Source organism: Hyperolius riggenbachi, chromosome 7 (assembly GCF_040937935.1).
Source record: "Hyperolius riggenbachi isolate aHypRig1 chromosome 7, aHypRig1.pri, whole genome shotgun sequence".
In the NCBI taxonomy this organism is placed as follows: Eukaryota; Metazoa; Chordata; class Amphibia; order Anura; family Hyperoliidae; genus Hyperolius; species Hyperolius riggenbachi.
Genome location: NC_090652.1, coordinates 49,601,347 through 49,616,470, shown reverse-complemented (window position 1 = coordinate 49,616,470; position 15,124 = coordinate 49,601,347). Strand labels below are relative to the sequence as shown.

At 46.8% G+C, this 15,124-nt stretch overlaps 1 protein-coding gene across 1 annotated transcript in view; it reads right to left on the bottom strand.

Moving 5' to 3' along the window:
- The window catches only part of LOC137526011 (transmembrane protease serine 9-like), an 83,609-nt gene that overhangs the window by 25,802 nt on the left and 42,683 nt on the right, over positions 1-15,124 (bottom strand). The window contains exon 6 of the mRNA XM_068247221.1: positions 14,398-14,608. Within this exon, the coding sequence (XP_068103322.1) occupies positions 14,398-14,608 (211 nt within the window). The remainder of the gene's footprint in view (positions 1-14,397; positions 14,609-15,124) is intronic.

Sequence of the window (15,124 nt, the reverse complement as noted above, 5' to 3'; positions counted from 1 at the left end):
AATCATGTCGGCAGATATGCCCAGAAAATACGTGCAATCATGTCGGCAGATATGCCCAGAAAATACGTGCAATAATGTCGGCAGATATGCCCAGAAAATACGTGCAATAATGTCGGCAGATATGCCCAGAAAATACGTGCAATCATGTCGGCAGATATGCCCAGAAAATACGTGCAATCATGTCGGCAGATTTGCCCAGAAAATACGTGCAATCATGTCGGCAGATTTGCGCAGAAAATACATGCAATCATGTGGCAGACCTGCCCAGAAAATACACCTCCTAACATAAATAAAAAAAACAAAAACATTTACTCACCTGCAGCAGCAAACCTCCTGTCGCAGCCTCCATCCGGCGCGCAGCTCCCATGGGTGGTTGGGTGGTAGCATAGGTAGGTAAGCAGCCTGATGGGTGGGTAGGTAGGTAGCCCTTAGCCGGGTGGGTAGGTAGCCTGGTGGGTGGAAGCAACGGAACTTCAGGGGCCCTCGTGCGGCGGCACGGCCGGCACAGCCGTATGTCCGCCACTGTATCAATCACTCTCTCCCCTTTCCCTCTCTCTGCCCACTCTCTCTCTTCCTCCCCATCTCTCTCTGCCCCCTCCCTGTCTCTCTCTCCCCTCTCTTTCACCCCATCTCTCTCTCTCTCTCTCTGCACCCCTCTTTCTCCCCATCTAAATCTGCCCACTCTCTCTTCCCCTCTGCCTCTCTCTTTGCAACCCCCCCCCCCCCTCTCCCCCCCTCTCTTTCTCCCCATCTCTCTCTGCTCCCTCTCACAACACACACATACATTTGTACACATAATACACACATATTCAACACATTTCTAACCACATCCCACAAATACACTCAATGCATATATACAAACGTCACACATATACTGCATATATTTATATGCACACATCAGACACATACCATACATAAACACACATCACTTACACGCACACAATCTTATTTACTGACACACTTTTGGGAGAGTGAATTCTCCTGAGTAAAACAGAATGCCCCCAGGAGACAACATTGAATCATTTTAACAATTTCCAAATCTCACACTGGAGCACTAGAGCTTAATGTGTATGTGCCAATTTTTGACATGTGCTATATGTCTCGCTGGTTGCAGTGGTTCCTGTAAGCCTTTAAAGAAAACCTGTACTGAAAAAAGGTCCCCTGGGGGGTACTCACCTCAGTAGGGGGAAGCCTCTGGACCCTATTGAGGCTTCCCCCATCCTCCTGTGTCCCACGGCGGTCTCGCTGTAGCCTCCGGAACGCACAGGCGACAAATCCGACAGCCTGTGCAATATTTACCTTTCCAGGCTCCAGCGGGGGCGCTGTTGCGGCTCTTCTGACTGAGATAGGCAGAAATAGCCGATCTCCGTCAGGTCTGCTCTACTGCGCAGGTGCAGGAGATTTCCGCCTGCGCAGTAGAGCGGCCCGACGGAGATCGGCTATTTTTGCCTGTCTCCGTGGGAAGGAGCAGATACTGCGCCTGCGCTGGAGCCCGAGAGGTAAATATTTACATCGCTGCCGCTCCGGGAGGATTTTAGCCGCCGCCGTGGGACACAGGAGGATGGGGGAAGCCTCAATAGGATCCGGAGGCTTCCCCCACCCGAGGTGAGTACACCCCAGGGGAAGTTTTTTCATTACAGATTTTCTGTACCTCTATGTACCTCTGGGGTACATAGAGATCTATGCTGCTGTACAGGCAACATAGCTTATAGTAAAGGGTGCTCTGGTGCTCCTGTTAGAAATATACTTTCACAGTCTCCCAGGGGGCATTATATTTTGCTTTTATTGTAGAAAATGTTTCTGTTTGGCAGCTATAGTTGGTGAGGATGTTAATAGTTGGTGAGGGCGGTTGATGACACTGGGCCTTGGGCGGTAACAAGTACAAATCCGGCCCTGGAGATCAGCAGGACTGCCAAGCAACTGGTATAGTTTAAAAGGAAACATCCATATCCCTCTCAGTTAAGGTTCCCTTTAAGTACCAGCGGACATGCCCCCCAACTGTCCCAAATCCTCCTGGACTGTCCCGATTTGGGGGGGCTCTCCCGCTATCCCGGTATGACCCCCCCAATGTCCTGGCTGGCAGTGGGCAGAGAGGGTGAAAAAATTATCCAGGTGCCAGCCGCGCCGATGTGGGATGCGGGATGCCTGCCATCACATTTCAACCTCCCTCGCTCCCTCTGAATCTGCCCCCCTGTTTCCCCCCTGCTAGCAGAGTGCGCAGCAGAGTGGAGCGGGCTGTCAACTTACCTGCGTCCATCCATGCGTACCCGCATCCTACTTCTGATTCGGAGGGATGGAGGAAGCTAGAAATGTGATGCCAGGCATCCTGCATCACACATCGGCGTGGTTGGTGCCTTGATAATTTTTTTTTGCCTCTTACAGTGGCACCCTCCTCCCCACTCACGGCCATCCTCACCCTCCTCGACACCCACGGGCACCCTCACCCTCCTCCCCACCCATGGGCAGTGTATATGAGGGAAATATTTATTAAAAAACATGAGGGGATATGATAATAATTGGATGAGTGGTGGTAGCCGTTTCTCATGCTCCCACTCCGGACCGAAATAGAACCCCGATTCCCCTGCCATTACCCGTGGTCACCATGGTGCAGAAAGTACCAAAAAGAGTTGATCACACAGTTGAATGAATGACAGACTTGCCCTCCATAACAGATTCCCGTTAAAGGATTTCAAGTGTACAATCATTATACAGGGCCTCGAAAGAGTCCTGTATTGTTATTTTTCGTCACTACCTCCCCGAGTCGGGACTTGCGTGCCATGCCTGCTGCCTTCCTTGGATGTGTGGTGGTAGCCATTTCTCAGGCTCCCACTCTGGACCGGAATCGAAACCCTGATTCCCCGGCCGTACCGAATCAGTCAGTCCCCGCACAGCATCTCTGCCTGCTTGCCGGCTGCTGCTGCCTGCCACAAGATTAAGTCAGTCCCCACACAGCATCTTTGCCTGCAGGCCGCTTGACTGCCTCCTCCGCCACCACCAACAGGGTCCAGGACTCCAGGTGGATTCCTGAACAAAAAGAATAATCATTTTTCTGGTGCGTGTACATGCCTGCCTAATGTTTCTGGATGCACTGGGGCTGCAACAACAAAACAAAAGGCATATACATGTATCAATTCCCCTTTGTGATCGTTACCTTGCCACAGTGAAGGGGCTTGTGTATCACAATGAAGCAATGATCGGCTATATGAGTGTGTTGAGGGGCACACCTGACCCAAGATAATAAGGTCATTGCTTCATTGTGGACATACCAAATTCGGTCAGCTGGACACTCAGTCACTGTTGTTCTGTCATTGAGCTACCTCAGCCCGGCAACCATATGCTTGAAAACGGCCATCGCCTGCACTCTCGCCATGGTGCGCACCAGTCCAGAACGACCATCACTACACAAACAGCTGTTTGCGGTGCATTACACAGTGAGTGTGGTCTTTCAGTGTGAAGCAGTACACTAATTACACTACCTGATTGATGTACACACGCAATATGTTTTAAAGCACTTTATGCCTCCAATTTAGCAATGCAATGTGATTTCTGCCCTTAAAACCCCTCAAATCCGTAATCTTCCCTGGGACATTTGGTGCGTATCCAACTCCGCCATGCCCCCCTCCAGGTGTTAGACCCCTTGAAACATCTTTTCCATCACTTTTGTGGCCAGAATGAGTGTTTGTAGCTTTGAAAGTTCACCTGCCCATTGAAGTCTATTGCGGTTTGCGAAGTTCGCATGTTCGCAAACTTTTGCGGAAGTTCGCGTTCGAGGTTCATGAACCTAAAATCAGAGCTTCGAGCCATCTCTACCTCTAACACAGGGGTGTCAAACTCAAATACAAAGTGGGCCAAAATTGTACACTGGGAGCTAGTCGCGGGCCAAGCTTAATGTCACTGGTCACCTTCCTCCCTTATAAAGTTCCCAGGGGTCTAATGGCCCCCCTGCAGCTCCTATACAGTTCCCTGGTGTTTAGCGTTTCCCTCCCTCCCCTATACAGTTCCCTGGTGTCTAGAGGCCCCTACCCTCCCCCTAACAGTCTTATAAGTCTGCCGACAGCCTTTATTCACGTGCAACTGTCGGCAGAACGACCACCCCGTGGGAGGGTCTGACGGGCCCGTCGTTTGTAAAGATACGGTGTGTGTACACATCATTAGGGTGTAAACACATTCGATTCTGATTGACCTATGATTGACCAATCTTACCAGGGTCAAGTAGATTTTAAATACTATGAACAGAATGTGTAAGTAAGGTACTAGTGTTGGGCGAACACCTGGATGTTCGGGTTCGCGAACGTTCGATGAACATGGCCGCGATGTTCGGGTGTTCGCGCCGAACTCCGAACATAATGGAAGTCAATGGGGACCCGAACTTTCGTGCTTTGTAAAGCCTCCTTACATGCTACATACCGCAAATTTACAGGGTATGTGCACCTTGGGAGTGGGTACAAGAGGAAAAAAAAAATTAGCAAAAAGAGCTTATAGTTTTTGAGAAAATCGATTTTAAAGTTTCAAAGGAAAAACTGTCTTTTAAATGCGGGAAATGTCTGTTTTCTTTGCACAGGTAGCATGCATTTTGCCGCCATGCAGTCATAAATGTAATAAAGATAAGAGGTTCCATAAACAGGGACCGGCAACGCTAACCCAGCAGCAGCACACGTGATGGAACAGGAGGAGGCGCAGGAGGAGAAGGCCACGCTTTCAGACACAACAACCCAGGCCTTGCATGAGGACAAGAAGCGTGCGGATAGCATGCATTTTGCCGCCATGCAGTCATAAATGTAATACAGATAAGAGGTTCCATAAACAGGGACCGGCAACGCTAACCCAGCAGCAGCACACGTGATGGAACAGGAGGAGGCGCAGGAGGAGAAGGCCACGCTTTCAGACACAACAACCCAGGCCTTGCATGAGGACAAGAAGCGTGCGGATATATAGTGTGGGTGAGCGGTGTACTACTGTTCCCAGCAGCGACACAGAGCACAATGCTATACAGTGGTGGGTGAGCGGTGTACTACTGTTCCCAGCAGAGACACAGAGTGGCAGTAAACACAATGCTATACAGTGGTGGCTGAGCGGTGTACTACTGTTCCCAGCAGCGACACAGAGCACAATGCTATACAGTGGTGGGTGGGTGAGCGGTGTACTACTGTTCCCAGCAGCGACACAGAGCACAATGCTATACAGTGGTGGGTGAGCGGTGTACTACTGTTCCCAGCAGAGACACAGAGTGGCAGTAAACACAATGCTATACAGTGGTGGCTGAGTGGTGTACTACTGTTCCCAGCAGCGACACAGAGCACAATGCTATACAGTGGTGGGTGGGTGAGCGGTGTACTACTGTTCCCAGCAGCGGCACAGAGCACAATGCTATACAGTGGTGGGTGAGCGGTGTACTACTGTTCCCAGCAGAGACACAGAGTGGCAGTAAACACAATGCTATACAGTGGTGGCTGAGCGGTGTACTACTGTTCCCAGCAGCGACACAGAGCACAATGGTATACAGTGGTGGGTGAGTGGTGTACTACTGTTCCCAGCAGCGATACAGAGCACAATGCTATACAGTGGTGGGTGAGCGGTGTACTACTGTTCCCAGCAGAGACACAGAGTGGCAGTAAACACAATGCTATATAGTGTGGTGAGCGGTGTACTACTGTTCCCAGCAGCGACACAATGACTGGGGGGACCCTGGCTAGCCTGGCTGGAGAGAGAACTACCCTGCCTGCCTACCCAAAGCTAAACCCACAGACAAATGGCGGAGAAATGACGTGGATCGGGTATTTATTTACCCGAGCCACGTGACCCGTTCGGCCAATCAGAGCGCGTTCGGGTCCGAACCACGTGACCCATTCGGCCAATCACAGCGCTAGCCGAACGTTCGGGTAACGTTCGGCCATATGGCCGAACAGTTTGGCCGAACACCATCAGGTGTTCGGCCGAACTCGAACATCACCCGAACAGGGTGATGTTCTGCAGAACCCGAACAGTGGCGAACACTGTTCGCCCAACACTATAAGGTACATACTACATGGAAGCAGTAACATTGGCCAATCAGTGGCCAGTCAAAATGAATGTATGTACTAGTCTTTAAAGGACAACAGTAGTAAGAAGTATTTATTGCAAAGAAGATGTGTTGTGGCGAGTGCACTCAGTGAAAAAAGCCGTGAACCATGTACAACAAAGATGGTGCAACATCCAGAATAAGTTAGAAATTCCATTCAATTGTATCAAAAAGAAGCAAAGCATTCCAGGAGCAACCCATCCAACTGTAAAACTTGAACTTTTAATATACTTCTTTGTAAAAAAAACCACACTGGTAATCAACGACTAAAAATTCAAAAAGATACAAAAATAGTGATACTTAGCAGGTCACTGCAGGTGTAGAGGCACCTCTACACCTGCAGTGACCTGCTAAGTATCACTATTTTTGTATCTTTTTGAATTTTTAGTCGTTGATTACCAGTGTGGTTTTTTTTTTACAAAGAAGTATATTAAAAGTTCAAGTTTTACAGTTGGATGGGTTGCTCCTGGAATGCTTTGCTTCTTTTTGATACAAAAGTAGTGAGAGGTATACGGAGGCTGCCATACTTACTTCCTTTTTAGCAATATTAGTTGCCTGACTGTCCTGCAGATCCTCTGTCTCTAATAGTTTTAGCCATAGACCCGGAACAAGCATGCAGCAGATCAGGTGTTTCTGACATTATTGTCTTGTTTCTGGTGTTATTCAGACACTACTGCTGCCAAATAGATCAGCAGGATTGCCTGGTAACTGTTATTATTTAGTAGGAAATAATTATGGCAGCCTCCATATACCTCTTACTTGAGCCCCAGAGGTTTATACTCCCCTAGTGAGAAGGTCATTTTTTTACAGTTCAGCACTTCACAATTTGAATGGTTCATTGCTCGGTCATACAACTTAGCACCCAAATTAATCTTACCTCCTTTTCTTCTCACTTAGGCCTTGTTCACATTATAAATCATAAGCACTATCACAAGAGCTGAGCGATTTATGGAGCGATTTTTAAAGCGCTTTCAGAGCGATTTGTGCTTAAAGCATTTTTCTAAGCGATGTATAGCAATGTTTTTTTAACTTCCTGACGTTCTATTGAATCACAAATGCTCAGAAATGATGCAGGACTCGCATTTTGCAATTGGATAGAAAGCTCATCGCTCATGTGAGAACATTCACATACAGAAACATTGCAGAAGCACTTCATGGCAATTTATTAAAATCGCCCGCGCTTAAAAAAAACAAAAACGAAATCGCTCCAAGTGTGAACAAGCCCTAATAGAGTATCCTTTTGGTGGTATTTGATTGCTGCTGCTATTATTATTATTATTATTTTTTTTTAAATAAAAAAACAAACATACTAAGAGCTACATTTTTTTTTTTACAGCTATGGGTGCGAGCTCCCGTCTAATCTCATTCCTTGCGAGATGACACCATATGGCATCGTTAAGGAACAACAGATCCACCCTGCGGACACCAATCTGCGTTAAGTGATCGCAGAGTGGTTAAAGCAAGTCTGAAGTCAAAATAAAAAAAGATGCTCATCTAAGGAGAGGAAAGGCTCTGGGTCCTAAAGAGCCTTCCCGTTTTCTTCACACTCCCCATGTATCAGCGCTGGATCCCCAATTCAAATCTTCCACCACAGGAGGCTTCAGAAGTCTTCGGGAGCCGAGTCCTCCTGAAGACAGGCGGCTCCATACTGCTCACGTGCGAGAGAGGGTGCTCTAGCATGCACAATTCGGAGCGGCCTGTGCTTCCAAAAAACCCCAAAGCCCACCCAACGCGGAAGAGAGCAGTCTACAACCCATAGGTTGTAGAATGCTAATGAGGGAGCCTGTGGGGTAATGCGGGGACTGTGAGGAGACTGAGAAGGCTCTATAAGGCCCAGTGCCTTCCCTCTGCTTAGGGGGGGTATCTGTGTTTTTTTAATTATTTATTTTCACTTCAGACTGCCTTTAAGGTTTATCATGAGTGTAGTGAGGCAGGGAAGGATTGAGATAGTAGCCACTTACCTGTCAACACCAGCAAAGTTGGGAGGAGATTCATGATGCCTCAGATGTCCCTACGTCTGTACTCAAAGGTCGTCTTCCACAAGTAAGTCCATACTTTATCTGAGTGGCATGGTGCCGTTACTAGCGGAAGATTATTTCTCAGACTGGTATGAATTCCCTCAGTAACAAAAGACGATTTACGAGAAGTTTGAAGCAGGGTAGACTCGTCTGGTGAGCGGTGCTTCAAGCGTGACAGTTTATAAATGTTTTTGTGTAACATAAATATGGGCAGCTCTGCTAATGTCAGAGGGGCAAAAGTCACCTTGTGAATACTTTCGAGCAGGTAGTAGAGAGTGTCACCTGCTGAGCAATCAATACAGCAGATGTAATAATAATGGGATATTGATTAATAACACCATTATTGGCCACATGACTGCGTTGGGCTGAGGTCTGCTGAGCATACAGTGTAGGTCAGGTTTACATACACTTAAAGTAAAATCTTACACTCACTAACTTACTGTACAACCCCTGCACAGATTTTATACTATAAAATATGTCCCCATTGGGCACACTACAGGTCACATTAAAGGGACCCTGAGCAGAGCATAAATATGGAAATCTGACCGTACCTGGGGCTTCCTCCAGTCTGCAAGGTCCCTTCTGCATCCTCTGGGTCCTCTCAGTGCTCCCACTGCCGGCTCAGCTAGGTGCACCACTTCACACGGAACTTGCGCTACCCATCTGCGCACCTTGCTCGATCATTCCCCCTGTCACATGAGCATTCTGCACAAGCGAAGTTCTCAAAAGACAATCACGCTTGCGCAAAACACTCACGGCAGGCATGCACAGTTGCGCACGACTTTGGGCAAAGTCACACACCTAATGGAGCCACCAGTGGGAGCATGTAGGAGACCCAGAGGATGGCGAGGGATCTCGTGGGCTCTGGGGCTGAAGGAGGCCCTATGTAAGTTCTGATTTACATTTTTATGCTCTGGCCAGGGGCCCTTTAAAGGATACCAGACACAAAACAAAGATAGATTTTCATGATGGGTTTACATAGCTCTGTGCCTCCATTCCGTTCTTTGTTAAAAAAGTCATATTTTTTCTAGCGTTCAAGTCAAATCTTCAGGCAGGCTTGCTGTGATGTTCTCTCCTCTCACTTCCATTTCCTCCTCTTGAAGGAAGCGAATGACTGGGGCAGAGCAGAGGAGGGACTAGGACGGGGATAGGAACAGGTTTTGCCTGTATAATATAATAAGCACATGTTCAGCACTGCACTTCATTTGTTTTCCCTGATGAAGTCTAATTACATAGACGAAACATGTTGGCATTTATGTTTATTACATTATTGGAGTTAAAGGGAAAGACTGTCTTCCCTTGGCTCTTACGGGTCACGAGTCGACAACACTTTTTCAGCCTGAAGGCTTTTTGCTAGCATCTTATGTCCAGTCCGCCCCTCCCTCAGCACTTTCTATTGGCTTGTAACTCCTCTCTTGTGCTCCTCCCACTATCTTCCTAGTTCCAGCACTAAGCTATGTAGGCTTAGTGCTCAGGGACTTGCGGGCCAAACATAATGCATAAGTGGGGAAACAACTTGCGGGCCAAATTTGATGGCGCTGCAGGCCAGAGTTTGACATGTATGGTTTAGCATGAATGACTCATTTTCAACATAGTGATTGCAGTTCCAGTGAACCAGACCTCTGGTGTTGCCCCCCCAAAAATGTCAGGGAGTGCATTCTATTGGCCCAGTTCCAATCTGCATACAATTTTCATGGAAGCTGGAATTATTAACCGCTCATTGGCCATCTCTACGCATAAAATACATTCAAATCAAAAAAAGACAACAATGCAGAACAAAACAATTAAAACTTCGAAAAAAAGAGGAAGTTTATTGAGCAGACACAAAACCTGGCAAATTTAAGACTCCATGTAAAAGATAACAATCCATATAAATTAATTCTAGGCTGTAGATTATGGATTGCACAAGATTCCATACACAGCTTAATCACATAAAAACCTAAAACAAGACATACAATATTTATTTCATAAATTAAGAACAGCAGGTGTATAAAAAAAACAAAAACAAAAAAAAATTCTTGCACATTGCACTTCAAGTCCAGTGATCCCATAAATCCGTAGAAATAAAACTTCATCCCATAGATTTGCGAAAATAGAACTTCAGCCACATAATTTTTTGGATAGCGTTAGAAATGGTGCATACACACATCCAATTTTGATTGGCCAATTTTACTTCTTCCATATAGTATGAGGGATAACAGGTTTTGAAAATCCATGAATTTTGTGTAGGTTCTGGTGGGCTTTCGTACTACATGACGGTGATAAAATTGGCCATCATTCAGATAAAGATCGCCAATGTTTTAAGAGCACAAGAGTCCTTTCTGAAAATGGGTACGAAAATCAGCGTGGTCAGAGTGCCGCAACTCACACTCACAATGCATGTTGCTGTAGCAAGTGCTATGCGCCCCATCCCCACTGGGCCACGGTGGTACTATATCATCATCATCATCATCATCATCATCATCAGTTGCCTTCAGAAAAGATAATAAAAAACTTTGGAAACTCAATTTGAATGATTAATAGTCCTCACAGGAACTTGTTATGCTTGTATCTGGCATGGAGGCCCCTCTACCCAACAGTTAAAGTGTACCCGAGACAAACCTAATGCAAAAAATGGACTTGCTTAGCTAAGAGGGATGCCACTGGATCCTGCAGAGACTCCCCATGTCCTCCTGGCCTGCATAGTCTCCAAGCTCTTCTTTATGCACGAGCATGGCCGTAATGCAATTGCACAAGTATGGTCATACCTGCACAGTAAACCTGAGCAGCCTAGTGCTACTGTGCAGGTATGGCTGCACCATAGCTCCCAACTGTCCCTATTTCGGAGGGACAGTCCCTTTTTGGGAGCCCTGCCCCTCTTTCACACCCATTTGTCCCTCTTTCTATGTAAATATATATATTTCTCTACTAAAAAAATGTGTTTGACTCTAAACATTATTCCCAACCTTTAAATTGATATATTACTCATTTTAAACTGTTACTATGAAGGAAAATGAACCAGGATAGAAAGGACCGGTGTGGTTTGAATTATAAAACAACATATGTTTCTTATGAAATCTTTATGGTATGCGTAACTAGAGGCATGGTGAGGGCTTGGCCAGGGGTGTGGCAGGGGCGTGGCTTAAGTGTCCCTTTTTCTCATCTCAAAAAGTTGAGAGGTATGCTGCACTTGTGCATGAAGGAGGGTGGAAGCAAACTTCTGGAAGGCCCTGGAAAGCTGTGGTGGTCTGGAGGAAGACAGGAGAAGCCTGAGGATTCAGGGGCTTCCTTTTTTTTCTGGCAAGTATCACATTTCTTTGCTTTAGGTTCACTGTACAGGGCCAGCGCTACCATGAGGGCAAAAGGCCCCAGCATCCACATGGTCCCCCAAGTATCTGCCACCACCTCAGTAAATTATCTCCATCATTCTACCCCCTTTCCCCCGCAGCATTATGGAGGCAGAGGTGACAGGCCCACACTCACCTCCTCTGAGTTCCAGGTGTTGCAGATTTACCGGTCTTCTCTTTAGTGTTGGTTCTCTGCACTTCCCCATTTGGGCTCTAGTGCCCGGATCAGTGAAAAACGGTGCCTAGCGCCAGGGGTACAAAAACGGAGCCTCGTAGACTTTTATTATAAAACGATATTTATCGTTTTTATGGTGAAATAATGGCACAGGATGTAATCTTCGTTTGCCATTGTAAAAGTTTTTTTCTATTTAATAACATTGTTATTCCTAATAGCCCTAACTAAACCGCCGCATTCCCGACGCACTAATCTAACTAATTGCCCCCAAACTCCCCGGGGGCAATCCGGGCTTTGTTTCCCAGTGAGGCAGGGCTATGAGCAGCAGCCCTGCCTCACGCGTGTCTGTCAGCGGCGGATCTCCACCTCTCCCCGCCCCTCTCAGTGAAGGAAGACTGAGAGGGGCGGGGAGAGGCAGAGATCCGCCGCTGACAGACACGCGTGAGGCAGAGCTGCTGCTCATAGCCCTGCCTCACTGGGAAACGTAGCTCGGATTGCCCTCGGGGAGTTTGGGGGCAATTAGTTAGATTAGTGCGTCGGGAATGCGGCGGTTTAGCTAGGGCTATTAGGAATAACAAGGCTATTAAATAAAAAAAAAATTTACAATGGCAAACGAAGATGACCATTGCAACTATAAATACGATAAATATCGTTTTACAAAAAATATTGTTCAAAAAATGTCGCCATTATTCGGCCGGCGCCATTTTTAACTGTGCCCCTAGTGCCTGTGAGGAGCAGGAAGTGCAGCATAGCTCCCAACTGATGTACAGATTTGTGTAAATATATGTACTTGTCTACTAAAAAATGTGGGATCAGTGAATAATGGCGCACAGCGCCTATGCATAAAAATGGCGCCGCATTAAAAAGATACGCTTATCGCTATTTATCGTTAGTACTGCATAATAATGGCGCACAGGGAAAAAAGAAGAAAAACGGCACACACTAACGTTATTTATCAATAGTGGCACACACTAACGTTATTTATCAATAGTGGCACACACTAACGTTATTTATCAATAGCGCCCTACGTAAGCCAAACTGCAGACGTTATTTAACTGCAAAACGGGGAATGGATTTAATGTAACACTGTCAAGGTTAGGGTTAGGCACCACTGGGGGGGGGGGGGTCTTTAGGTTAGGCACCACCAGGGGGGGTCTTAGGGTTAGGTACCAATCAGGGGGGGTCTTAGGGTTGGGCACCAATCAGGGGGATCTTAGGGTTAGGCACCAATCGGGGATCTTAGGGTTAGGCACCACCAGGGGGGTCTTAGGGTTAGGCACCACCAGGGGGGGTCTTAGGGTTAGGCACCACCAGGGGGGGTCTTAGGGTTAGGCACCACCAGGGGGGGTCTTAGGGTTAGGCACCACCAGGGGGGGTCTTAGGGTTAGGCAACACCAGGGGGGGTCTTAGGGTTAGGCAACACCAGGGGGGGTCTTAGGGTTAGGCAACACCAGGGGGGTCTTAGGGTTAGGCACCACCAGGGGGGGGTCTAAGGGTTAGGCACCACCAGGGGGGGTCTTAGGGTTAGGCACCACCAGGGGGGTTTAGGGGTTAGGGATAGGTACAGAGAGGGTTCTGTGTGTTAACGGTAAACAACAATAAGGCTTTAACGTTAAATAACAATAAGGCTTTAACGTTAAATAGCGATAAGCGGCAAACGGATTAGCGGCAACACCGTGCGCCATTATTCACAGGCGCCATTTTCAGATGGATGCAAAAAATGTGTTTAATTGATTCTAAACTTTATTCCCATCTTTAAATTGATATATTTCTTATATACAAATGTTAAGAAAAAGTAAAAATGAACAAGGATAGAAAGGACCAGTGTGGTTTAAATTATAAAAACGACAATTTTTTCCTAGGAAGTCTTTATTGTATGCATGATGAGGAGTGTGGTTAGAGGTGTGGCAGGGGTGTGGCTTAAGTGTCCCTCTTTCTTATATCAAAAAGTTGGGAGGTATTAGTGCAGAGCAGCAACACTACAGAGAAGACAGATGGGACTTCCAGCACCTGGAACTCTGAGAAGGGAAGTGTCTGCCTGTCTTCTCTGCCTCCGTAATGCTCTGGGGGGACGGAGTTGTTAGGTGCCTGACTATTATAATACAGGGAGGGGGGTGAGTGTCGGGGGGCCCCAGGTTATGTTTTTCTTGGGGCCCCCATTGTAGCTAGAACCAGCCCCGGCTAACATACCATACCTTTCCATTTACAACCCATGGACCAGATGTCCCAAATTTACTGATCGCATGAAGTTAGAGAATCTGATACACAAGCAGTAGGTGACACTGTGGGGGTCCTATTGTAGAGTGTATGAAACCCCATCAGGTTTTTTTCATCATTCTCCTCTATCATCAACAATGTTGCCTCCAAAAAATGGGCAGAAGCTCTCCCATATATACTCTTTTCTATCCAAAACTGAGAATAGGCTGGAGTCCCACCTCAATCCATGTACAAACATGTGTTCACAGGGTTGGAAACCTGCTTTGCATTCTGAATCTCCATAGGTAAGGTCATTGTAGGTACTCATTTGAAAAGGTTATGCCAACCTTTGGTCCCAAGTCATTGATTTTTGAAGCAACTCTCATTCAGAGGCAAAAATAGAGTTTGGATTTCTTCCTTTTTAGTTCTAAATCCAGCTTCTTTAAGATAGTGAAGACTGACATGGTCGTAGAACTTGATGTGTTCTTAATTCAAGGTTGGCTTCAGTTATTTGAGTTATTACTCTTTAATTAATTACCTCAAACTACTGGGACATTAGCAGCAAAATACACTTGTAAACCATCATGCATGTATATGGACCAGCGTCTGGCCAGAATCAGCTGCACAGGACTAGAGAGACCACCAGGAGCAGCAGTGAGACGCTCATACTTTGAGAAGAGCCTGAAGAGTTATAGCGGATGAAGGCTTCATACGCAGAAACACGTGTGTACACCCCTGGCCTGTTTGGGAGGGCACAGTCATCTCCCCAACTCACAATGCCAACCTGGTACCACAATCCATTTTTGTTACAAACAAGGGGTCCGCCAGAGTCTCCCTGAAAGAAAAGAAAAAGAAAAGAGAAAATGGTTAATTCACTGATGCAACTAAAGCTTATTGCTAAAGTTAAGGCAGTAAAAATAACTTCAAATTTGGTTCTCCAAGAAAAGTGGAGTAAGGGATAAGTGGAGTTGACCTTCCACAAAGAAACCCACAATCCTCTATATGTTGCAAAATCTTTTAGCAAACTTTGCAAAGATTGCAAAGCTTACATGCCAATGTCAGCAGATGATATCTGAGCGTTATGTGCTGTGAAAAGCACAAGCTGTGGGCACATCTCTGCCCGACCCCTAAAGCACAGACTATATATAGGTAGGTCTCCCTTCCCCACAAAGCACAAGCTATAGGCGGCATGCTCCCCCCCCCAGCACAGGCTTTTGGCCTAGAGGCACACCTTTGCCTGACCCCTAAAGGATTACCCCCCCCCCCCTTCCCAGCACAGGTTGGAGATTGGGGCTCTGGGAAGCCTCTTAGTCCAATAGTAATCAGTGTGTGACAGCTGGGGTGGGAGAGC